The sequence below is a fragment of the Borostomias antarcticus genome, assembly GCF_949987555.1.
Source record: "Borostomias antarcticus genome assembly, chromosome: 17".
NCBI lineage: Eukaryota > Metazoa > Chordata > Actinopteri > Stomiiformes > Stomiidae > Borostomias > Borostomias antarcticus.
The window spans coordinates 8,857,018-8,884,912 of record NC_140250.1 but is presented as its reverse complement, the minus strand read 5'-3'; the positions used below and the strand labels follow the sequence as shown (position 1 = coordinate 8,884,912).

The 27,895-nt window shown below is 43.4% G+C and overlaps 1 protein-coding gene across 1 annotated transcript; it reads right to left on the bottom strand.

Annotated features, from left to right (window-relative positions):
• Positions 1-24,303: 24,303 nt before the first annotated feature.
• Positions 24,304-27,470, bottom strand: LOC311320099 (leucine rich adaptor protein 1-like; the record flags this gene model as incomplete). The annotated part of the gene is made up of 2 exons (XM_084451760.1): positions 24,304-24,693; positions 27,261-27,470. 2 exons carry the CDS (start codon positions 27,468-27,470, stop codon positions 24,304-24,306), a joined length of 600 nt encoding a protein of 199 aa, XP_084307886.1.
• Between the last annotated feature and the right edge of the window lie 425 nt (positions 27,471-27,895).

The following is a 27,895-nucleotide window of genomic DNA, read 5'->3' as shown; positions in this document are numbered from 1 at the left end:
GTTTATTACAATAAACCAATAATGCATTCCAAGGACTGCAACTTAGTGTCTGTATCTGACCTTTACTAACTTTGAAGAACCGCTGTCATCTCCACTTCCATTTATCTTATTTGTATTTATTTGTGTTACATGTGACCTTGTCCATCACTTTTCTTTTTGCTATATGTACCACAAGTAGCAATATTGCCATTGTCAGTAACCCTTCTTTTTCTGTAATTGTGGAGGGTAGCCAGTCTCCCGGGGTGGGGGGAGGGGGAGTGTTTTGTTCTGTTGTTTGTTGCTGTTGTTGTTTGTTGTTCCATGCTTAAAATCAATAAAAAGAATTGAATAATAATAATAATGAGAAGAAGGAGCATGCAACATGCACTAACTACAAGTACTACTACTCCAGTATTTCTGCACTAACGCCCTGTGCCGAAACACACACACACACAGTGTAGTGTAAAACATGTTAAAGCACACAGTCCTGAAGCAAACCGCCACCCAGTCTGTCTTGACTCCTAAAAAAACAAATATTATGAAGTCAATGGACCTTGGGAGAATAACGGCATTCCTAGCCTTGCTTCTCCTGTGTGTAGTGCTAGCAGCGTTATGTGGGCTAGCCGTTGGCCAAGTAGCAGCTTTTACAGCAGCTTCAACGGTCTCATGAAACACATTCTCACACACCTCCCGTCCCGGGACTGGTAACTGTGAGGTGGCCGTTCTCTGAAAGGGAGCAGCGGTTGTCTGATAAATGCAAACACAGTGTTCTAACTGAAGCTTCCAGCTCATTACATCACTCCGGGGTGGCCTGATAAGGACGCTTTCAGTCACCGTTTTATGGTCCCTGCTGTGTAAAGTGACACAATGACGACAGCCGGTTGGAATGTTGTCCGAGCTGACTGGGGGGAAACCCCCAGGCTCGATGGCCAGTGATCTGGAAACCCTGGATTAACCATAAAACACGCAATGCCCTAAAAAAAGCGCACTGCTGTCTTCAAACTAGGGCTAGAAACAGGCAACATGGATAATTATATGTGTCATCTGTCCATACAACGTCAGGAGAACAGTGAAGGAAGCGAAGAGGGAATACGGTGAGAAAATGGAATTGAAATTCCTCAGAAGTGTGTGGCAGGCATTAAACACCATGACTGACCAGAAATCTCCATCCTACTCAGGACGTATAGACACTGTGTAGACGAGGTGAGGCTCCTGACTGAGTGGTGTCAGGAAAACAACCTCCATTTGAATGTCAGCAAGACAAAGGAGATGCTGGTGGACTTTGGGAGGAAGCAGGAGAGGAACTACACCCCTCTAACCATCAACGGGACCTCTGTAGAGAGAGTGGACAGCTTCATGTACTTTGGCATCCAGATCACCAAGGACCTGACATGGTCAACCCACATAGACACTGTGCACACAAAATATAGCGCACACACAGGGCAAGCACGGAGAGACTCAGGAAGAGCTTCTTTCCCCAAGCCATCCGACTCCTGAATGGCTAACGTTTAGTACCACTATACCCAGAGGACTAGGATACCTAATGTACATAACATAACCACTTACAACGCAATATCATACACCCCCACACACACTCACACACAACCCCCCTCTCTCCTTTCACACATGGTGCTAGTTGACTTTGTTTTTATGCATTTATCTTCACCGTCTTTGCCGTTCTCATGTATTGTATGTATTGTTCTGTGTTGATCTTGTGTATTTCTCAATGTTTGTATGCATTTATTCTTACCGTGGCCTCTTAGCCAGGTCATCATTGAAAATGAGAATTGGTTCTCAATTGATTTTATCTGGTTAAAGGTCAAATAAATAAATACAATTCTGATTATTTATTATAGCATGTACATAACTCACCGACCCCCCCCCCCCTCCGGGTTATTCTTGTACAACGGGTAGTTCCGACCTCACAATCTGATTGGTTAAGAGTCGTTGTATCTGTAAGGGATAATCAACGAGGTGTGCGTTATACGGTTTTAAGGCGCGACGTGGAGGCAAAGAACCACCCAACGCTAGGTTGGTCAGTTTTGGTTGCTAGGCTCATTGTTCGTCACTTTGAAACTCCCTAGCAACATGATCGTTTTTTTTATCTTTCTTGGCGGAGTTCACTAAAATTGATATTAAGACACTGAAATAGTAGGTATTTATCCCATAAATGTTTCCTGATGATGTAACCGTTGTACAAAAGCAATAATTCACTCGAGGCTGCGCCTTGTGCCATTATTATTGGCCATATACCACATCCCCTCATGAGTTATTGCTGGGGTGCCCCTAGGTGGAGTCTGGCGAATCTAGTGTTTCAGCAATGGACAGTACAGCAAGGCTGGAAAGAAAAACACTAGATACAGAGTAGTAAGAATAAAAGAGAGGGGGAACAGGGACTATATACATCCATATGTACAGCACATATAAAGTAAAGAATAAAGAATATATATACACACATACATCCAGTCTGTATAAATATACATCCAGTCCGTATAAATATATATATATATATATATAGAAGTACACATATATACTGTACATACACACATATCTAATAATACACATATATACATACACACATGGACACCACAACATACCATAACACTCGGAAACGCTCAGGCACTCTTATACAGTCTGATGGCCGCTGGTACAAAGGAACGTCTGAACCGCTCCGTATTGCACCTGGGTAGGATGAGCTTGTGGCTGAAAGTGCTCCCCATCTGCCACAGCTCATCATAGAGGGAATGGGAGGGGTTGTTTTGAATAGACTTCAGTTTGTCCCTCATCCTCCACAGGCAACAGAGCCGGCCCTCCTCACCAGCTTTTTCAGTTTGTTTGACTCTCAAACGATGATGAGCTGGGCATTCCAACGTTAGCTCAAACACCCCCAAGGAAACAAATGTAACCAAATAAACCCAGTTGGCTACTGAAGAACATCACAGCAAAGCAACACATTTAACTCACGGTGGAGACGCTAACCCTAAGTAGCTACGTCTACTACAGTATGTTGAGGTCATGCCATAGGTGGAAACACTCCTCAGAGGCAGTGGTGAATGTAGGCCATGAGCCACGCCATGGGGTGGTCAGATAGAAGAAGGGCTACTTACTGTAGCTCTGGGAGGGGCGCTGCATGCACCCTCCCACATCCCCAACAGGCCTCTCGACCACAGCTCCAGCAGGATTCGAATCTGGGAAGTTTTCAGCAGTCGGGCAGTTGCGGCGGGGTTTGGGTCACTGCACTCCAGCTGTCAGTGTCCACACAGCTGTCGGCTAGAGGAACGTTAACTGTCACCAGCGTGTAACACGCGACAGGAACACTCCGGAATGGTGTGTGCAGCAGTCCCCACTTATGGGGAAACCAATGAGCGAGATAACTCCGTTTGCACACCCTCCCGAATCCCCAACAGGCGTTCTCTCAGTCAGCACTACGGGCCTGTCTGATCACAGTCCAAGCGCCGCCTCCAGCCCAGCTGCACCCCTGAGCTAAATAAGAACAAAAAGGGTGCGTGCCACTACCTATCCCAATCAAGGCTAAATTCGCACCAGGTGCAGACAGGGGAGAAGTTAAACAAGGGAAAACAATCGGTGCACTTATTATATCAACAGCGGGGAAATGCTGTTGAGCTGACAGGTTTGTTATTTGTAAATTTGTAATTGAGTGTTGAGTGTATTATCTTGGAGCCGGCAGCAACATTTCACTGTGACTGTACACCGTACATTACATGTGACAAATAAAGGAATCTTGAATCTCGGCACGTGCTTAACCTGGCTGAAGACAGCCCGCCATGGGCTAGTTGATGAAGCACAACATACCGCTAAACTACCCATAAGACCTTTCTTCAGACTGGTTTCCAAGCTTGTTTCCTTGACGTTGGCTCAATGGAAGCGCTGAATCTAACGCTGTCCTGCATTGGGTCGACTATATGCATAGTTCCTTTGAGGTATAATAGGCCATCCAAATGTAGAATATGGTCGAATGAAAACAATTAATTTGAATTATTATCCAATATCTGCATATTTAATATGTAAGATAGATGAGTTTTTAAAGATAGAAGAGGGGGTGTTTTGTCACCTGGTAATTGAGATAACATAACTGTGTGAGGCTACGTTATTAATAGGAGCCTGAATGTCCCATCCGTTTCTGAACTCCCTACCGTGCTGAAGGAATGTACATGTGAGGCCACTCTATAATTAGAACGTCCATCACCTGCTTGTTCTGATGGGCTAATGGGCAACGTTATTGACTGACATTAGGGCTTGTTGCCAGGCCTGTAAAAATAAAGCAGGCCTATTGATGTGAGTGAGGGGAAACGATAAAAAAAAACATTAAATAAACGTCCCATGATGCATTGGGATTATGCCCTTAGGCTCTGCTGTAGCCAGATGTCTTCCCTCCTCGCGGCGGGAGTGGTGTTTAGTGCAGGTCAGGGCAGGGGTTAGCAGAGGTAAGCCAGTCCTTGTTATGGTGTCAAAGACATTAGTTCCAGCTTTGATTTAAAAACCAGTTAAATGTCCTCAAGTGCTGTGGTAAAACATGTAAAAGACCCATTATCAACATGCTAGCATGTTAGCGGTTAATTCCGCTCCTAGTAGTCAGAAGATCAAGAGGATTGAGCCAACCAGCAAAGGTTCAGAACCTCGCCATGGATCAGAAATGTTCCATGCATTTCAGTAGTAGTGTACCTTATTGATTACCAGGGGGGAAATTGCACTGTTGCAGCATCCAAGACTACAGCGTTGTCATAATTTGTTCTAAGAGATTTTTTCTTAGAGAGCACCTGACTCTAAAGAGTAAGAAAAGAGCAATCCCTTGTATAAGCCATAACTCATGCAGAACTTTGCTCTGCCATTACCTCAAACTTGAACAGGACATTGTTGAAGTTAAAAGCTTATCACGTCCAGATAGAAGCTATTCGACAGCCTCTTATTGTCCTTCATTACAAAAGCTTGATCAAGAGCAATAAAGAATCAGTGTCTGAGGTAGTTTAATGGCCGACCACATGGACCCCTCCTGTGCATTTTTGAAGTGTTATTATGATTTCATCACCCATGTGGTGTTCCTGTTACCTAAGGTTAGGTGTTACCTAATTTCAGGACTTTCTTGAAAATGTAGGTTCTCAGGAAGACCTAGTCTATAAAAAGTAAAACACAGTAATAGGGTTAGGGTAAATAAATAAATAAATAAAAAATACCTGAACCAGACAGAGTTGAATAGATAATTGTCTCAGATACAGTAGATAGATAGATCGGCGTCGTGCCCTGACCTACTGGGGTGTGTGTCAGTGGTCGTGCCCTGACCTACTGGGGTGTGTGTCAGTGGTCGTGCCCTGACCTACTGGGGTGTGTGTCAGTGGTCGTGCCCTGACCTACTGGGGTGTGTGTCAGTGGTCGTGCCCTGACCTACTGGGGTGTGTGTCAGTGGTCGTGCCCTGACCTACTGGGGTGTGTGTCAGTGGTCGTGCCCTGACCTACTGGGGTGTGTGTCAGTGGTCGTGCCCTGTTTTGGAATCCTATTTCTCCAGCTGATTAAGGATCAAAGCTTGCATAAGACCCCAACCTGCAGACCAGAAGAGGCAGTAGGTAGGTAGACTCACTCACACACACACACACACACACACACACACACACACACACACACACACACACACACACACACACACACACATGTGCACACATCTACAGTGCTTTTAAACATGTGTACACTTCCACTGCCAGATGCCACTATAGACTGATAGGCCATGCTTCATAAGAGGGAGTACATAGTAATAATATTAATATTAGCAACAATCATAATAATAATAATAATAATACATTGTATTTTCCAGCTCAAAGCACTATGCTCAAAGTACTAATGGGGGGAGGGGTCTGTAGCTCATCTACGCTAATGTATAGTGCCCAGCTAGGTGATACAGTACCTCGCTGCAAGTAGGCAGTGAAGCCTTCACCACACATAAGTTAAGATAAAACGTTAATAATCCCCCAGGTGGTGGGGGGGGGGGGGGGGGCTGGTTTGGGCATTACATCAGCTATAGTGAGATGAAAGGGGGTGGGGGAGGGGAGGGAACATACACACTAGAGGTACATGATGTTCTTTTGTATGGTTAATGGAAACTTTGGGAGGAGCGGGTCAATAGCCTAAAGAGCTGTACTCTCCGCCATCTTAGATCATTTGAAGATGCAAAGCTGATGGCGTATTTCTATGGGAGGATTGCCTCCGCAAAGCCTTGGCCTATCAAGTCCTCTTAGCTTAGTGGAAAGGTAAGAAGGTAGCGTGGTCTGTTATCACAATGCACTCTGCTCAGACAAGATTCCATTGAAGGCATCTCGTAGTGCAGTTGTCTGTCTGTCACCTAGCACGGAGGCGAGAGGAATGTTGCTGGGTGCCATTGCGTGCCCCATGGGCGATAATTAGGGAAGACATTCATTCAATGACTGGATCCTCGAGTCTGGTTTGGAACAGGCTGCATGATGCCTGAGGCTAAGAGCTTTGAATGGGAGCAATAGATGGAAATGTGTGCCACTTGAAGGCATGTGTATGGCATTCCAGGAACGCGTAGTTACAGTTAAAGGATTGTGGGAATTTGTAAGTGTACACACACCCTGGAGTTTGGATGTACAGTCACACACGTACAGGCACACACATATGCAGCACAGGTCAAAGAGGAAGCAACAGTGACAGTCTCCAATTCTACCAAGCACAGGAACCGCTGAATAAGGATATTTCTCAAAACGTAACTTTTCCATGAGGCTTGTGTGAACTTGTTGAAGCAACTGATCTAACACATGTGCTCATTTCACAATAATAGTTTCCTACAGGCAAAAGTCAAAGAAGGCACAATATGTCATTGTTCAAGTCTATAAAATGACATTATGCATGATACAATTCAACATTAAATCTATATAAAATAGATTGCGGGTAATAGGGCAGTTAATAGGTCTATTTAGAAGATTGATAAAAACTTCAGTCTTTGGTAAAGACTACCCTTTAGCCAAGCTTTCCTGTTGCTGTGAAAATGATCACATCAGCACGTTTCTGCTTGCTGACAGACAGGTGGAGTAAAGTGTTGACAGACATCGCTGCAGGGCTACACTAACACAACGCCGCCACTGTTGTAAGAAATGTAAATGAACCGAGTTTTAGTTGTCCTGTACCCAAAGTAAACCAACAGGATGCATTTTAACATTATCATAAACATGTAGCCTACAACCACATTATAATGCAGTCCACCTGTTGACAGTCAGCAGAACATTATTCAAACCTCCCACCCACAGCACCAAGATAGTTGCAGTCGTGATACAAGATAATCAACAAAGTGATTGAGGACAGTTATGTAATTGACAGAATATATCTCCCTCTCTGTGTTGTTTTTGTGTGAATGGTGTCCCTAAACTCTTGTTTTCTCATGTAGATGTAATCAGGCCTGGGGTCTGGGTTTATTAGCATTCCAGCAGACGTCACCACAGTCATTTCCAACCATTTATTTCAAACAGTACAGCAGGGACAAAATGTGTATTTTAAGTCAGCTCCACTTAAGTGATGTAAGGTGAGACAAGCAGTGAGGACTACTAGCTGTGAGGGCTGTCAGCACAGCAACCTCAACAGTCAACTTATACATCATGCCAAGGTTGCAAACATAAGGTCAAAAAATGACTGTGTGCACATGAATGCACATGAATCCGATCCAAATAAACAGTTGCTTGTTCCAATGATGCTCACATTAGCCAGGATGCTAAATATAGCATTCATCTGAAAGAAAACAGAATCCCCCAAACCTGGCCAGTTGCAAACTAACCTGTTGTTTTCACTCAGTGGGCTGTGGTGGAATTCCTGCAATATGACAACGAGGTGCAGATATTCCCCATGCATTTTAATTTTGTGGGCAACTTTGCCAATAGCTACTGCTAGCTACTTATCACTATGCTAATGCTTCAGTAACTATTCTTTATACAAACACTCAATTTCACATTTACTCCACCCTGTACATCAAGTGTGTCTGTGTTTATTTTAATAACCTTCACATCCAGAACGGACTGCGTGTTGTCTTTCATCTCACAATAAAATATAAATTGTATTTGTCAGGGTGACTCAAAATGGTATCATTAAGTGATTTCTCATATCCTATGTTCTTCTTGGATAGTCTTCAAAGACAGTAGCAAGAGATTTGGTAGGCTACAGTACAAAGATATAAGGAAGGGTTTGGAAAGCACGCAAGAAGTAAAATGTCTGCAAAAAGTCTTTCCAAAGTTGCCACCAACATTGAACAAAAGGAAACAAAGTTGAATGGGTATTGTTTGTCCTCAATGTCATCCCCCAAGAAGTGTTTAAACAATAAAGTACATTTTGGTCTAAAAACCAATTGAGAACTTTGAACAGAAGTGTTCATGTGCAGTTCCATTGCACTGGCCAGCCCACCCATACAGCTTGCTCTGAGCTCAGAGGAACCTCTTGCCCTTGTTAGTCTACACAGACCGTACCATCCAAATGACCAACAGCTCATTTGTCTTTATTAGTCCCAGCAGATATACAATATCGACAACAGCAATGAAGGGTTGTGGAAAAGGTAGAACACCCGTCTAAATAAAGTACAGATGGGCTGATTGCTTTTGAGATGAGGTCATTCTGTTAGAGTGACTGAAACAGATGTTTAATCGGTGCTGCACTTGCAGGTAGTAAGCATTGTAGAAACATCTATATATTTTGCAACTCATTTTGAGTGACAAACATGAGATAACTCGGCACTTTGGTGGCGTGATGAAGTCGGCACTGTGTTTTAAGAACCACACTTCCCACAATCCCCCACTCACTCGCTGGCGCGTGGAGCAGACTGGATTGTAAGATTGTAGCTACTTCAAAGGACTTTCTGAAAGGATGTCTTCAATGCAGGTAAATACCGGTCTTCTTTCTTTTATGCGCATGTAGATTTCGTTTGTGGTCTTCCTGATATTGTTAAGAGCCAGAGGGCAGAGCCCAAAAGCGACAAAAGACTTCTGAGACTGACACGCATGGTCAGCTTCAAGAGATGGGTGAAGAGAGTGAGGTTGCAGCAGAACCCAAGGAAAAGAATAAACTCTTCATGGATGCAGCTCAAGCAGAAACAGATGATCCACGGCCACAAAAGTTTCAGCATATAAGATTGTCAGAGAGAACGGTTCGTGATGAGTTTTATAAAACTGTAGCCAATCTCTCAGGAAAGGAACTTTCCATTAGTGAGTCAAGCTCAGCTGTCACTGAGGTTGGCAACACAATGTTTGGATGAAGTTGGAAATTCGCAGAAGAATGCGACAAGATCGTTGACATGGATACAGTGCCAACTAACAGGGCCATAAAGGTAGCTATGCAGCAAATTGAGACCCAATGTCTATGTCCAGTTGTGGAAAAGGTTGAGGAGGAGAAGCAGTAGGGTATGATGATTATCCACGCATCAGACAGTACCACTAAGAAAGGTGTAGGTCAGTTCATGGTGCAGGGGCTGCATGTGGGTCAAGACAACCCATTTCCTCTGCCTATCCTGCCAATCCAAGGAGAGACAACTCAGGACATAGCAATACAGGTGGATATGGGCTTTGAGATACTGGCGTTGGTCAGAGGAGCCAGTGTGGAGGATGTGTATAAGCTTGTAGATACACATATGACAGACAGTACAGAGCACAACATGGGGTTTTCAATGCTGCTAGCAGAGATGTACAACCTGGAAACACCAGCAGGACAGCTCTTTTGTGGCACCCACACTACATTGGGCTTCAGCAGTGCCATGAATACGGTTATGCGGTTGTTGGAGGCAGATATGAAGGTGGAGCAAGTATTGAAGTGTTTCAGGGTGGATCTGGACGTAGTAAGCAATAATTTCAGTGTGGCTGGACAAGCACTAGACATGTGCCTCAAGTTGGTGGCTCCTGAATTCTCTCACAAGCCCTGGAACCGCTAAAAGCAATTCCTCCTCTATCTTGAGCAAAGGCAGGTATCAAGTGTGCAGTTTGCCTACAAAGATAGTAGGTTTGGGTGCCTCTCCAGGGCAGCAGCAGTCCTAATATACCACTATGACCATCTGGCAGAGTTCCTAAGCCAGAATCCTCACATCAACAACCGCCTAGCCTGCCTGGTCAGAGAAGTAATGGAGCTTCCCTACCTCAAAGTGATCCTCGTAGTGTTTGCCTGCCTGGGTGTGCACTTGGTGGAGCCCTTCTATGCCAGGACCATAAAGAAAGATGCTACCCATACTCAGCTCAGGGAGTTCTACAAGGGACTGCATACAGGCCTGGGCCAGCCAATTAGTGACGACTTCACAAGGTTCACAAAGCTTGAATATGCTGGGGTATCTGATGATCTATTCAGTGGCGTAAAAAACACCTACAAGGATGAGGTCCTGAGCTCTGTGTCTGACCTAACTGCAGAGCACTAGGAGGAAGTGAAGAAGCTGACTAACCTAATGCTGCCCCACCTACAGACTGTCCTGGACAGACAGGAGGGACTATGGAATTGATGAGAAGGCCTTCAAAATGGACTACTACATCACCAAATGATTCCCAAGTGCAGCACCGCTGCTGCTCACTGCTCCCCCAGGGGATGGGTCAAATGCAGAGAACAAATTTCACACACTCAGGTGTGGGTGGGACTTTAACTTAACCTAACCTTTACCCTGTGAGCAATCAGGCGAGTAACATAGATGGAACCCCGTGCACAATATTAGCATGGAAAGACAATGTGGCAAGGTGGACTACAGACTGAGAAAGCTAGGCACACTGAATGCAGTCAGCAGGTCAATCATCTTGCAGAAGAGCCAGGAGCTGAGGGCTGGACAAACTCCCTCCTTCAGGGGCTTCAAGGCAGCAGCCCAAGCTAAAAGGGAGGCTGAACTCAAATGGAGTAAACACATGAAGGAGAAGTTTGAGAATGGGGCAGAACAGAAGCAGGAGATGAAAAGGAAAGGAAAAGACTGGACATGCTGGACACACTGAAATCTAGTGTTGGCCCCTTCACAGACGGTGGAGAAGTAGAGACGTTTCTCATGGATGAAACTCTGGATGACAACATTAAGCAGCAGAGGATGAAGCTGGAGGTCCAGTTCACTAGAGAGAGCACCATGCTTCTGCCTGAGTTGACCCCACCTTCCAAATCCAGGCGACACTACCCAGTGGGAAGAGGAGGATGCAAACTGCACAGGAGTTTGGAGATGCCCTCATGTTCTACCTGGGCAGGAGGAGTGACAGAACCACTCTGGAATATGAGAAATTCCAGCAGTCTTGAGAGGCTGGCATCTTCCTAAGTCTAAGTTTCCATGCCACTGTAACTCAATAATAATGAAAAATGTTTTTTTATGAATGCTTTCAAATTGAAATTACATTATTGTACTGTATTGTAATTGTATATTATTCAAAATATTCAGAATGAAGTGAAATTATTTATACACACTAGTAAAAAAACGATTCAGTGCCTACACATGGCGGAATAGCCAGAAAACGCCATTTGTTGTGTTATTTTTTTTCATTTTCAAGGGGTGGGGGTTCAAGATAAGATAAGACAAGACAAGATAAAGTTGATTTTGGTGTCAAACTTCTTGTATTAATAGTGTTTCCAAAATAGTCCATAATGTTCTGATGAAGGCCGAGAGGCTGTAGTGGAATTATTTGATCTAAAATAATACGATTTGCCAAGGTTCGCTCAAAGAGGTCCAGTCTGATTTATTGAGAAAACATACGAGCACAAGGACTTCAGGATAAAGCATGTGAGTGGTTCATCCAACAGAAGTGAAGTAGACTCGTCTTACGCGGCCTTATATTAGAGCAATACATGGATGTGACGCTATCAGAGATTTGATTGGCTAACTCATCTGTACACGTCATAAGAAATGGCGGACATCATCAACAGTGGTCGAGAATACAGACACGTGACATGAGAAAAGGCGGTAAATCTTGCAGGGACAATGGAACAAAGGATGATTATTCCAGGGCAGACAACGTCTAGGTGTGTCGACCTCCTAGAGAGGTCATCCTGTCATAAATGAGGTTAGCACAGCTTTGTGAAAGGGAGGTGGTGAAATTACAATTTCTATGACAAGGCCGAAACGTTATCATGGGAATTGACGACCAACAATAAACTGGTAAAATTGAGGATTTGACCCTGTTTTTTTTTCCCTTTTTCAAGGGGTGAGTGCTACCTACATCCTTGGATGTCAGTTTGAAGTACATGTTTTTTTGGTTTAGCACCACAAGTACACCTCGTCTGGGATAGCGCATCCAATCCTTCCTTTGAAAATCCTAAATAGTCATTTCCCAAATGGGCGTCGTCAAATTAGAGATTAAGGGTTCAAGACCCCGGTGGGGAAGATTTTGTTTTTAAGAAAATGTACATGTACAGTCTGTTTTGCAGATGAATTTGCAGATGAATTAGCTGTGTCAAATTGATTGTAGAAACTGTGTGACCAATTAAGTGACCAATTACAAGTCCCATTGATATACTAGACTTGTGCTTACTGTTATGTTTCTCTGTGTATGCAACTCTGTGTTTTATTTTCTGCTACTCCTGTTCTCGGTCCCACTCCCAGATTCCTGAGTGGATCCAGTTATAATTAATATAATTCAAAGCATTTTAATAAATATGAGCATTGTGATGTGTCATTTGTGTTTGTCACTGGATGTTATAGAAGTTATGTAAAAATGTAGTTACCTGGTGGTGCTATGTCAGTTATTGAATTTATGTGCAGTAATTGAACATTTGAAATACTCCTGTTTTGAAATTATACCTACAGTATAGGTGTCTCAGTAATTACCCATTATATATTATACCAGGTAAATGTTTAGTAATTGGGGGACTATGAAAGGAATGGTTACCAAAAAACATTTCTGAGTAAGTTAATTTAGCAATAGAAATCCATAAGCCTAGGGCCAATGGGCCTAGGATATAGACAATAAACTACCGGTGGAATGGTGGGACAGCAATAGCCAGGAAACCGCCAGCGGCTTCGGCCGGAGGTCCGCCAGCTCGTCCATCAGGGACCCACTGTAGGTCCGCTAGCCTTGTGTTGTATTCCACCGGAGATCCGCCAACTCGTCCATCGGGGACCCGCTGTAGGTCCGCTAGCCTTGCGTTAGCCTTAACATTACAGGTATCATCAGTGTAACTGCTTTAGCCACTGACCGTTACCATTAATTTTATGGAAGCTGCTGCTAGTTGTTGTGAGCTCATGAGCTAACTGGCTATCCCGCTCTTATTGTACTGGATTAGCATTGGAAGCATTTGAACTGACGTGTCCAGGCGACAAGACCTATCTTAATTTATCAGATATTATTTCATGTCATTTCAATTCACAGCTATTTCAGTGGCATGACTAGCTTCCACCCTACCAGTCCTGAACAGAAACAAGCCAGCCACGCACATAAGCCAGGCTGGACTTGGCCTGGTTCTCCCATGTCTGTTGTGTGACGTAAAACCTACCTTATGGATCCTAGTGGCTGTTGAACACTTGCTTGTTCGATACGGAGTGATTAAGTGCAGCTTTCTCAAGAATTGCTCATCCAAACAACTTTACACTCGAAACTACACTTTTTTTTTTGAGATAATCATGATACAGACATACAAACAGATTCCTGCTTTTTTAGTTAGTTAGTTAGGACATGATACATCCTGCACAATTGAAAAGGAGAGGGTAGTCACACCAATCCCTCTGCCTACATACAGTTGTAACTCTCTGAAAACAGGAATTCACGAATAAAAACAACTATACAATCACCATGGTTGACAGACCACAGCTGACACAAAGCTCAGTAGTGTTGGGCTTCCTCCGATACAGAAGATGCCCCTGGGGTCCTATCAGTGACAAGCTGCTAAGAGGCTTGTCTCCCCCAGCACAAAGAGCTGTCTGTTAGACCAGGCTAGGGGGGGCATCCCAGGAGTCAACTGGGACGGGTGCCTATCCCCACAGGGAGTGTTTGTGGGGGCTGGGAGGGTGACTACTAGGGTAATCAGAAACCGGCCAGAGACAAACACCTGGTGTTGGTCGCAACGATGTGGCTTTCAAACTGCTCCATGGATGGCTGGTGTTGTGACGGTTTTAAGTGTGGTTTTAGCACGTCACGTACACCTTATGTTAACTTTTCATAGGTTATTCTGGAACTAAAGCTACATGAAGATGGCAGCTACAAAACCAGGCCAGGTCCAGCCTGGCTTATGTGCGTGGCTGGCTTGTTTCTGTTCAGGACTGGTAGGATGGAAGCTAGTCATGCCACTGAAATAGCTGTGAATTGAAATGACATGAAATAATGTCTGATAAATTAAAGGGGAACGCCGCTGTCATAGCAAGTTTAGCTCAAATGTCGCTTTGTCCTCAATGAAACCGATCCATACACAGCAACACTTAACCGATCTGTGCAGTAGTAAGCTAGCTCCTTTTTCCTCTGTGTGCGCACCCCCTTTATAATGGAGGTCTATGGGCCTTTGCTAAAAAACTATGATAAACATGCATTTTCAAGGCAGAAAGCGCCAGGAAGCTAAACTTGCTATGACAACGGCGTTCCCCTTTAAGATAGGTCTTGTTGCCTGGACACATCAGTTCCAATGCTTCCAATGCTAATCCAGTACAATAAGAGCGGGATAGCCAGTTAGCTCATGGGCTCACAACAACTACCAGCTTCTATAACATTAATGGTAGCGGTCAGTGGCTAAAGCAGTTACACTGATGATTAGGGATGGGTCTCAAAAAACAGTTCTATTAAGACCTGGTTCGAGGATTTCAAGAAACTCATTTCAAGAATGTCAATTTTAAATCTCGTGAGACAAGTCACGTCATTTCAATCCATCCAATCCAGCGTTTTAAATAAAAAAAGATACAATGGCCTCCCCCACCGCTTTATTTCTAATTTTGGCGGAGAGAATGTCTGAGCGCACAAAGCGATCTAAGGCGTGGTTACATTTCACAAAAGTAAAAGAAAAGGAGGAGGCGAAATGCAACCTGTGCTCTAAGATATTTTCCTGCCAGGGGGGAAATACAATGTCTATGCTAAATGGTGCCCATCAGATTAGAATTGGGACTTGCACTACATTTGATAAGTCTCAAAGTGCGAGACAGACCAACTCCCTTGTCCTCTTCTACCACCCCAGGTATGCATGCTGTGTGCACCTCAATAAGTCCTGATGTTTACAGTGACAGTACTTAAATCTACAACAGAGGAATGACGACCTGTACCGGTTAAGACTTGAGATATTTTCTCTATTTACTTACTCTCTCTATTTACTTTTCCGTGGGTGCCCGAGCCTTATGGCGCTTCGCCTTCAGCGTTTATGAGGGCTATAAAGCAGTTGAATAATAACGAATAATGGCTTTTTTTTTCTTCCCCTCAGGTGGCCCTGAGTCCCGCGGCCCTCCTGGCATTTGCCAGCGCGGTCAGATTGCCAGTCCGCCAGTGGTTGTAGCTGTTGCTTATTCTGCAACTGTAGGGGAAACACTGCTGCTAGCCTGTGTAATATAATGTTACTGTAGCCTACCTGAACTTGTTTCAATCACAAGAACGCAACAGGTTTACTTTTTTTAGTTAGTGTATAACGCTAGTTGTTACCTACTTTGATTTGTGTCCTCTTCCTGTGCCTACTATATTCTGCCAACAAAGACTTGTAGGCATCTTCCTCTCTCTTTCTTCTGTCTGCTTCTTTCAACACCATCACACCAGGTACGGTTTGTGCGCTCACGTAGACGCATAAAAAGAAAAAACAGAAATAGTCCAAAATAAACCAAATCCTCCTCTATATTGTTAGCGGCCCGACAGTGGAAAAACAGATGTTAACGGTTCCTCACGAGTCCGGGACAGAACGGAGCCGAACGAAACTGCCTAGCAACCGTTCGTCCCGACAGTGGAAAGACAACTATAGTGTTTTTGTTTTGATGTTCTGGGACCACTGCGTCTTGTGGTGGCACAATCAGTTTGACACAGTCAATTTCCTTACAGATAAAAAAAAAAGTTTTGTTCCCATGGGATCTCTCCTGTCTCTAACCTGGTAAATACATGCAAAGTATAACCTAATATATAATGGGTAATTACTGAGACACCTATACTGTAGGTATAATTTCAAAACAAGAGTATTTAAAATGTTCAATCACTGCACATAAATTCAATAACTGACATAGCAGCACCAGGTAACCGCATTTTTACATAGCTTCTATATCATCCAATTACAAAATATTGTCCACACCAAGGCTTGAACCCGCCTTCAGCATGGGAGGTGGACACCCTTTCCACTAGACCACCGAGGACCTGGAAAATGTGCGGTGTCATAGTGTTTTTGTTTTGATGTTCTGGGACCACTGCCTCTTGTGGTAGCAACATAGAACTGCAGGTCAACAACACGACGGAGGAAGCCAGGGAGGGAGGGAGGGAGGGAGGGAGGGAAGGAGGGGGTGACAACTGGACATTTGCTATCATTGGTGCGCTGGTTTACAGCCACGCACAAAAAGTTGGAAAGAGAGAAGTGAGGGATGTCGTGAAATTCGCTCCCTCAGAAATGTGCATTGTCCGTAAAGGAGTGATGAACAACCGGTCAGATTAATATTTAAGGTGGCTGACATCCTGCTTGCTCACTGCCTTAGTTATTGACCAGCTTTAATATCATAGTGTGCATGGCAAAATACCTGTAAAAGTAACTCAAGGCAAAAGTCCTCCCAATCTAAATATTATGAAAGGAGGATGAAGGACTTAATAGTGGTGCTCGCCACAGTGGTAACAGCATCATAGTAAAATAACACTTTGGAGGTGAGCACTCTACAAAACCCCTTGAATAAGTAGGTATGAACTCTTTTTTTCAGTGAAGCTCTGTATTTGAATGAAGAGGCTGTAGTGGGCGCCAAGGAAACATTGCCAGCAGCCTATGGCCTCCTAATATTCCCCGTGATTAGAGGTCCCTTACCTCTTGAACCAAAGCACTTGAATGGAGCTCCTCAAGGTCATGTTACACTGTTTTAGAGGGTTTTCTAGGTAGAGGGAAAATTGGGTTGTGCGGTTCTTGGAACCTTTTTTTTTTTTCCTCTCTGAGATCCGTCAGTACCATCTAAGGAGGATTCTGTTGCGGTCCAGCATCAGATTTGTTGAGTGAATACCCATTTCTGGCACTTTCCACCAGACTTGGGCCAAGAGGATGACAAGCACAGCTTTGTGTGTATCATGGTGTCAAATCATCAAACTTGGGCCACTGAAACCACCATCTCAGGTTCATCAGATACAGCATTAACAACTGGCGGACTTTGAAAGGGAAAGATCTAGAGGGACATTACATTATCACATTAAAACTACTCCACAGGTCTCTTAGAAGGATTAATAGGGAACCTCATGCGTCACCTCATAACAATCATACAAAAGAACAAAACGAGCTCTGAGTGATGTGATGAAATCTAACTCAGGTCTTCAAGACAAGGTGAAAAAATACAAGTCAGGTTGCCTTGCCCAACCCTGTAGGCCTACTGTAAAGGGACTGGTGAAGGGTCGCATTGGGGAAAGGCTACAAATGGGGGGACAGATGGACGGGGGCTTGAGTTACGCTCGTTCCCATGGGGATCACGTCTCCTCTAGTCACTGTCAAAATGTTCCCAGGCAGGAAGACCATTTATGAGGGAGTGCAGCGCTGTTTGGACGAGGCATAGATGGGCATCCATTATGACAACAAGAAGACTTGGTGGGAGACTATAGGTCCATATAGGTATACTAATGAGTAGGAACTGCAGTGACGAAGCCCTGGAGTGTGACGAGAGGGGGAAAGCAGACAAAGCTAAAGAATTATAATGATGAGAATTTGACCGTATACATTAATAGGTAATAAGGTCCTTATAAGATGGTTATTAGCATTAGAAATATAATGCTTTTATTAACATTCTTAAGCAGTTTATAAAGTGTTAAACATGTTTCTTATGTCTCATAATCAAACAATAAACAGATGTATAAATGATATTATTAAAACTTATAAATGTCTTATTAACACATATTAATGTTAATAAGCATCTCATAAGGACCTTATTACCTATTAACTGCTTAATAAGAGGACCTTAATATATAAAGTGTTACCCTATTTTGGAATGGGAGCTTTTCCTCAAGTTTTTCATTTCAGTAATGACATAGAGGAATCTATTCACGTCACAATGCAATGAGACAACAGGCTACTGAATAACTCAAGTATTAGATTACACATTTTTAATGATGTAATTCATTAAACAATGTCATTTCAAAGCCTTTTGAGAAACAAAAAAATGCCTGGGGTAGATATGAGAAACTGAACTACAAAGGTTAGTGGTATTTTGTTTAATGTATGACTTCCAAATGTAAAGATTTTCTACCACAAAATACAATATGGTGTTGATGAAAATAGTTTCCTTTCTTATCCTCACATGGCCTCACTGTAGTGAAGAAGGGTAAACATTCATAACTCAGGTTACACATGACGAGGAGCTATTGCTAACTCCAATAGCCTAGTGCCTCTCGCTTTTTTGACAGTCGTGGCTTCCTGGCTGACGTTGCTGTGCGTTTGATCTCTGCAGCTCACTGCCTGGGTTTGATGCTGGGTACTGTGGAGTCTGAGGAAGAAGCATATCCCAGAGACACTTCAAACAGGGGCACAGGGGGTGTCAGGGTGACCTGGCAGACATAAACATGAGAGGGAGGGATGGGAGAGAGAAGTAGAGAGAGAAGCTGGATTTGTGTGGGAGTGTGACATTGTGACAAAAGAGATGGTGAGATTCCTGTGAGACTGCTGTGATGTGCTTTATCGCTTTTCAACTTTGAGATAATCAGTCTGAGAGAGACATGTCCCTCACGTATCAAATAGCACATGGCCATTATTAACTCATATCTGGATACGACAGGGGCCTTGTCTGGAAGAGGTCACAGTTAAGCCATCAGATTCTGGTCAGACAAAATGGCAACTTCAGTCTGAAGGCTAGGGGTCACACCCCCGACTGTGTGACAAATACTGACTAATTATCCAAACTGTAGTTACATGCAAACAAAGCCGTCCGTGGAAATCTACCAGAACAGTTTCATCCCAACTAAGATATTATGTTGACATTATTGGTCATACACTGGTTCCACCAGTTACGGAGGTAACTGTGAGCACATGTAAGTGTCCTTGAGGTATTCGCAATAGGGGAAATACCATATCATTTAAGGTGTAGTTCACGCCAAAGCTATTTAAATCATTTAGACTTTGAAAAAAGTTCTAATAACAAGGGGTTCCAAACCATTTAAGATGGAGTAGATCCTTCTGATCGAATAAACAGCGAGGCTAACAGAGTAGTGCTGTTCGTCAGATGCCACTTCCTCTACTGCTCCATGCTGTTCATGGAGAATATCCCACAGCATGGGTCAGGAGCACCAGAGGGGGGTAATGATGGTGCCTGGGTAAGTAAGACTGATGGACGTGTTAGGGAACACTTAACCACTCAACTATATCTTGAGCATGATGTGGCTTTCGCTTCACTTTGTAAATATTACAGAGGATAATAGACCATCAAAATATCCCACGGGACATTGTGTGTGGTATTCAAACTAAAATAACCCCCTCTGATAGATGATTAAAAAATGTCTCTGCTTGTGTATTTATTGCGATAAAAATACCCGCACAAAGAAAATATCAGTGGCTGGAATGTACCATGACGAACTCGAGGGCAGTTCTCATGATGGTGGGAATTTGTATATTTCGTTTTCCATTTAGTGTTTACAAAAGCTTACCAATGGCATTCTTGTACATTTCAGATGAGGACTTTATGAGTCCCCCATTTGCACAGAGGACCAAAAAAGGTTTTAAGTGCTCTTCCATATTTGGTTAGACTGGTGCCCAAGATTCAACGTAATGTGTCTACAACATGACCAGCGTCCAACTGAAAACTTATTTCACACTTCAGACATTAAAACATCCAAAACAGGACGAGTCACAGTTGCTTAGTTATACAAAAGAGGTATAATCCACTATGGATCCTGACTGTGAACTAGAATAACATATGTGATATTGGCCGAGCATAAAATCGCCCAAGAAACATGACATGAGGAGTGTGGTTAACCTTGACATGCAAAAAGTATTTTTCCAAGCAGAAACGAGATATTCATGGTAAGGAGTAGACCTTATTAAGTTTTCCACAGCTTCATAAATTTTCCAACATTCACTCCTTTATGTCTGGGAATGTGAAAGGGCTGATGGGATATGGATCCAGTTCACTACAACTGTCAGGGTTTCGAATACTTTCTCAAAACCATGACCTATAAAATGATTCAGAGAAAGCTAGCTCAGAGGAAGATTGCATGCTTAGCAACTCTCTCCCTAAAGTCACCCACACACCCACACACACACACACACACACACACACACACACACACACACACACACACACAAAATCACAACCTAAGGCCTCCAAATAGGCCTACGATTGTAAATGTACCTAAATTATGATATTAAGATAAATGTTGAGGCATCTGGCTTCTGACATCACATCACATCCTACAGGCATAGAAAACCTAATTGAATGACTCTAATTTGACTCAAGGACCTTCCCTGGTCTGAATGCTATCTGCACCTTCCGGCTGGAGAGGCCTCCCTTCACTCTATGGGGTCCTTTGATTCCCCTGTCCTGCTCCAGTAACCCATATCTCGTATCCTGTCTGTCCCACTCTGGACGCACACTGACACTTTCCCAGAGCCCAGAGACGTATTGGTTTCCCTGGCCTCGTGGCTCAGGCCCAACCCCACTGTCTAATTTACTAATGGCTCCCAGCGAATCCTGCTCTCCCTCAGATGTATGGGGGAGGAATTACTCACTCCGGGGGGAAGGGGGGTAACTGGCGTCTAAGCTACTTGAATGAATAAATCATTGTTTTGCACTTGTGTGATGTGGGTTTACAGTTTTGAGATTGTTTGTTTCCTATACATATCTTTCAAAGAGAAATGTCAGTGGTGACGGCTAAAATTTCACCAAATAATAATATAACTCCTAAGCTTAAAAATAGCAGTAGTCACAGTAGAAATTAGTGGACCATGACCCATCATATCTCTGCTCTCTGCTAAACTGCATGGATGGGTTATGGGCAGACAGGTACATTAATAAGTAAGTAAATAAATGAATAAATATCACAATTAAGATATTATTCTAAGATATATGTATTTATTTGCATGAGTGTGAATGAAAAAATTGTGTATAACAGTGTAAAGAGTATAAATATAACAGTATGTTCCTAGGATGCCTGGATTGTTAAAAAAAACAAAAACATGTCTAGCAAGGGTGTATGTACATGTAATATATGTACACACTCACTAAACATGTTTTTGCACAATCCAGACATGCTAGCAACATAGGCTACTTTTTTATTCATACTCTTGTATTGGACTTGGATTTCTGTAGATTTTGTATCTACAGTAAATTTGTATCTAGCTTTGTTGTCTTTGATACTGCAACAGTGCAATTTATCTATAATGTAGTCTAAACAAGATAACAGCATGGAACTACTGTAAGTAAAGGTGGCTCCTTGCATGTTTCTGTTGTCTGGGGTTCAAGGTGACAACTTTTCAGATGTTTCAACTGCACACCCAATGCATGCTGGGAATTATGTACAACGTTCACTGTTTACACTACCAACCAAAGGCCTGTTCAGCTGAGTCAAGACTTGACATGGTGAATGATTGAGTAAAAGGCAGTTCATCAGTCTGTCACAGACAGATAAAAGACTAAAGGTGTAGTCTTTACACGTACAAAGGGGAATGTTGTCATTCAAAAGACTTCCTGGTGGAAAGATTTTTGGCTTTGTTTTACAGAGTTTTTATGCCAGCAGACGGTTTGGAGAAGAGCCACTGATGCTACGCACATGACGCAAATAAAGCTGCTTTGGTGAATCTTCAGTCCAGTTCATCCCTCCATGGATACCAAGTGGTTTATAGTGCTGCATGGTGTGAGCTAGGCTGTCTCCGCCAGGCCCAATTCACAAAAAAGGATCTGGAAACGCTGAGTTTATTTTCGATTTCCAAGGGGCGTTATCAACGGACGTAGATCAAAATGCCTCTGGCCGCAATTTGATAGACCTATAATTAATCAGAGCAATGAAACGGGGGGTAGTCATCATACCATCATATCAAGTGGGTACAGCCATTACATCAAATCGCCCCATATTAGATAAACGGTCGTGATTGGCCCGGTCAAGAACAAACTGGGTGGATATCAGTCTGAATGTTAGTGTGACAAGAGTAAAACAGAGTAAGAGTAAAACAGAATGTGAGCTCACACGATCAGGCTGACGAACACAAACACTGAAGATATTAAGATAAATAATTTAGCTATACTCTATGCTACAATGATGTACAAACTGCAGTTAGTGACAATATTTTACATTTGGTAGCAACTGCGAGCAATACGTCTTTCTACCCTTTTCAGCTCACCGTGCTAAAAAAAAACAATTTGATCGCCACGGTAATTGTACTTGGCACTTTCAGAGAGTAAGAATAGTGTGTGTGTGTGTGTGAGAGATAGAGTATTCACAACTAAAGGTCCGATGTCAAGCAAAATAAAGTGGAGGGAGTCACCAGTCTGGTGAAGTATTGCCTGCTCATGATTTATTTGCTGGCATCAATGACCAGGCTCAAACTTCCAATAACGACATTCCCCATGTAGTCACGTCTGGAAATTCAATCATCCCTCTCAACATAGCAACACACCAGCGAGATGAATTCAAACAGTAATAAAACTACACCGCCTGCTCAGCATTCCTTATGCTTTTGTCTGGTTTCTCTCTAGTGCCATCGACTCCATCCCAGCACCAAACTTTATTATAGATACTCAAGGGCTGTTGAATATTGGAGGGAAAAAAGATGTGATGCCTCGTTCGTCTGTGAGAAGTCTGACCTTGTCACTCCTGACTGTGATCCCAAATGCCTTTCTAACAGCAATAAGGTGATTAAAGGGAGAATAGGCTGTCATGTCCTGAATTTAGCGTGTATGTCCTGAATTAGCATACATAATCAACCACTTTGCTTTTAGTTGTGTCACTACAGCTGAGAGGTTTCAGGTACACTGATCTGAAACTCTAACTCAACGTGAGTGTGTCTTGCTCTTAAAACTTACACTGTACACGGAATTTGAGCAAAAAAGAAAATCACAATATATTATTTCTTTCCCCAACATATCTTCAAACAACCAGTAAAAACAAGTGTCCACAGTAGTGGGAAAAATAAGTTAGAAATAGAAAGTTAAAAAGTTGGCAACATGAAAGTCCAAACAGGTAAAATCAATCAACAGCTATATTCATTCATCTTTGTACAGTAATCAATGGCTGTTGTACATAAAACCTGTCTTACCAGTAAACTATGACAAATATTCACAAAAAGTCCATCTAGTATTTAAAAAAAACAAACAACAACCAATTACTCAAGTGTTGCTAACTTCAAGCTTAAGTTTATCAATCACAGCACTTAATTTAAGTGTTGAGAAATCTGCATCAGAACCTTCTTTCAATTAATCTCTTATGGTCAAAGCAAAGCAAATGGAAAGGTTTCTGCCATTTTGACTTGGGTATGGCAACTAGGAATGCCACCTGTTGAGAATAACACCATACAAGAAACAAAACAAGCAGAATGTCCAGTGACGTAAAAGATTTGGCATTACTACATAAAGTAAATTGCACTTGAATACTGCTACCAGATGAAGACACTGCGGTGGCTTTTCTGGATACAGAGACCCTCCCCTCTCTCAGAATGACATCACTAAGACTCCAAATGACTGGTAATCTATCATTCAGACACACCGGGGTGGATGGGGAGTCTGAAGGTGACTAACTGAAAGAGGAAGGCAATCTGCTTTATCTGCTCTAGATAGCAACCCATGCAGTCTAGAGCAGATAACGTAAAAACTATAAAGCTTCTTCAAACAGATTGTTATCACAATAATCTAAGGATCACTGTGGTTTTGATAAGAACTTGTACTCAAGGAGGCAGTGCCATTGTTATATGGTCGGTATAATTTCACACTTGTAATGCAGTTAAATTTTGCAATCTAAATGTAGTAAAATAACATCTGTGCACCTAGGGAAATATCACTGGGCCAACAGTTGAATTATTAGAAATGTGGTTTTGAAACACAACAGCACAAGCCATTCCAGAGCCACTTGAATGTCACTGTCACATTATAATAAGAGCACTGTGCAGCAGCTGGTAAACACAACACAACTAGTCAAAATCAGGAAGACCTGCCCCCCAGAGTAGATTCCCAAAGTGAGCTCAACGGGATCATTTGGATCTCATCTTTACCATCTCAAATGTTAACTCATTGAGAACCCTGTGTAAAATATCCTACTGGCCCATGGTAGGCAAGTCTCTGAACATTATCCAAAGCAGTAGTATTCATCCGATTCCACTCTAAGTCCCATGGCAGGTTTGCTGAACGTGCCCTCTTCATGAATGGGTTCTTCTGAGAAGCTGTCGAGATCCGTTGGGGAAGGGTGGTCTGGGAGGTCCTCTGCCAGTGTGTCCAGATAGCTGCCCACAGATATGCCGTCCAAACCGTCGCTATTTCCATCGAGAAGACTGGTGTAGCTGCCCTGCGTCGAGGCGCCATCCTGGCTGTCCGATAGGCTGTACAGGCTGCCAGTCAAGCTGCTCCCCCGGCTGGCCACGCCCCCTTTGTCCTCCATCACCCAGCGGATGGACTCGATGCCCTCGTTGATTGACATCAGCTGCTGCATCAGCTTCAAGTCGATGGCACGCAGATGGGCCTGCGTGTCGGAGAAAAAGGATCGTTTAGGGGATTTGAAAGAGACAGACATGGAAAACACATTTTTTACATGAAGCTAATCATGCAAGTTCACACTAGATATATAACACTTCCAAAGAATGCATCACACAACGCATAGATATACATTCCACTTGTACCAATGTGTGTCTTTGTGGTGGCCCTATGCAACTAGACTTAACACTCGCAACAGGAAATAATCAATGATCTCCATGTAAGGGCATAGCAGGACAGTCACGGAGATACAGTGCCCATACAGTGTGGCCATTGATTTAAGCTCTCTGGCATGAATAGTGGGGGGGGGGGGGGGGGTGGCAGGGCAGCTAAACTGTGGTCTCATCCCACCCCTCACCACCCACTCACCCCCTGGCTAGAGACAAATAGACACCCATTAGGCAAAAGGACAGTGCCAGTGATTGTGGCCTACAGGCCGGTTAGAAAGCACTAATCCAGATGGTGGCTGACAAGGCCGGCACAATGTTCCACACAGCTGGCTTAATAAAAACATAGCCTTTCTTGGGGAGTGGATCCGCGACAGACAGGGCCCGCTCCTGCTCACAATGATGCCTGAGTTTGCTTTGCTGGCGTAAGACTCCCTTCATGTGCAGCTCAGTCCAGACCAGAGCCCCTGCTGGAATTCCACACCGTGAGCAGTCTGGGGGAATCACAAGATGAGTCTGGGTAATGTCATTAACAGAGCACGGCTTTTTTAGTCTGGGCCAATGATGATAATATCCACTGCCTTACTAATCTCAAAGCTTGGAATGTTCCTGTTTTATACACGGAGCACCGTTTTACTAAAAATGTTTAAAACAAAAGCGCAGCAAATGGTTAATGTTTTAATTTGGCAGGATAAAAATGTCTCAGGCTACTGGATCTTAATCATGTCAAAACAATGAGTAAATTAACAAGTGGTGTGCCTGGTGTGAGCAGAGGGCCCATGAGAAAAGCAGGCTCTGATTGGATTAGTGATTAAGTTGTGAGTGTAGGAAGTGACAGCAGGACAAAAGCCCAAGATGGCCCGAAATACTGGGCAGAAGAAAGGAGTAAACAGACTACTGGTTGACAATAGAATCTTCACAGCTTTATTCTACTAGCACTTGGATGTAATTTGGTTTTCTGTGAATGGAAATGAGTCTAGGCAAACTTGTGTCTAATCTTCTCTGCTCTACTGACTGGATTACCCATCTAAAACAGGAAATGCTCTCTTTGAAGCAGTCACTGGAGGATGCTGCTCAGAAAAAAACAGGATATCTTCTCTGAGATCCGTCTCAGATTAAACTCCATTCATCCACATGGTTCTGAGATCCGTCTCAGATTAAACCCCATTCATCCACATGGTTCTGAGATCCGTCTCAGATTAAACCCCATTCATCCACATGGTTCTGAGATCCGTCTCAGATTAAACCCCATTCATCCACATGGTTCTGAGATCCGTCTCAGATTAAAACCCATTCATCCACATGGTTCTGAGATCCGTCTCAGATTGAACCCCATTCATCCACATGGTTTTGTGGAAGCCACCCTTTCAGATCAGCGCAGAGAAGAAAGCTCACATGAAGACGTGTCTGTCGTGGTCAGTCAACCTAGCCATGACACAGACAGACCCCCTATCCAACAGAACTCGGTCAACTTGACCATCTGTACAAGGATCCTAATACCGCTACTGACATTAAGCCTTGAACAGGGTTGGTGGGGGTGGGGGGGTCTACAGACGACCACCTCAAGCAGTCTACAACGTTTTGAGCCGTAGAATAGCAATTTTAAGAAGCAGACTAAAAGAAAATGTAAATGATGGACAAGGTGGCGTTATTTTCTACCCTGAAAGCCAAACACAAAAAATAGTGCAAACAAAAACTTTTCTTTTCTTGCGAGGAAGTCTGGCTTCCAGGCTAGAATCACACTTGAGACTAACAAGGTGAGAGAATGGTCTGTCAACATGTCGCTGCAGTGTGCATGTTGTAGATAGTTAAGTGTGAATGGCTGTCGCGAAATGGGTGGTTTCACACCCGGAAAAGATACTGCATCACAATCACCAGTTTCGAGAGTTTTTTGCTGTGATGCGAGTAATCGATTGCTGTGCACAATGCACATCTCATGCATATAAGACTGTTAAAGAGACTGGTAGGCCTTATGCAGTGACACGTATCCTCCTCTTTGTCTAAACTTCTCTAACAGAAATGAAAGTCCCTTTAGGAAGTCCAGTTCAATACTTGTTGCTTAGGCAGAGTCACCTCTGAGGAACCTTAAGGTTGGATGGGCTCACGTGTGGAGAGGTTGTTGCATAATCAGTTCTGATAGCATAAATTCAGTGCACAAGGTCAGTGAACTTTCGACACATCTAAAAGCACAGGACCACAATGACCTTGGGCAACAACAATGAATATCCACTACAGTCGAATTGGTTTACAATGTTGTATTACACAATTTACACAGATAGTAGCCTGAGCTCATGGGCTATAATTGTTTGGCTTACAGCTTTGGCAGAAACACATTGCACATGAGGGGCCACGCCACAGATGCATATTGGAAGAAGAGTAGACAACATACCATTTCCTGTTTCAAAAATAACATCTTGCTCTCCAGTCGTTTTAGGTCGGCAGAGTTCGCTTGGTTTTTCCACCTTGGTGCGGCTGGCTTCTCCTCGTGCTTGTCGTGATGTTTTCCTCCGGCGAGTGAGCGAATAAGACTGTCGGGGACTTTGCGACCCAACTTTGTCTCAATGTCCTTAAAATCGGATAAGACGTTATCCTCGTCCATGGCAGACTATACTACTGCCAGAACAAAAAGGGGTTTTAGCCTACTGGGAGCTCTAGAAAAAACGACGAGTAAATAAATTATGGGTTTACTTGCCCCAACTCCACTGACTGACTGCACACAGAATGAGCCTGTCAGCAGACTGCATACGGTGAGAAGCTCGATCGAAAACGACTTTCCAACAAGGCAAACCTAAGGTTTTAAATATATAAACCAAGTTGCAACAACTCCAAAGCAGTCGCAAAATAAACAGTGCAATCCGAAACAAATATTCCACAGGCGCGGGTTAATGCAGCAGTAAATCAGCGTGTAGGCTACAACACAGAAGTGTTCCTTGTCCCCCGGTGTCAGTCGTGTCCATTGGAACTTTGCGATAAGTCTAGCAGTTGAGAACAGACGGTTTGATGACAACGTGCTCTGCTCCAGAG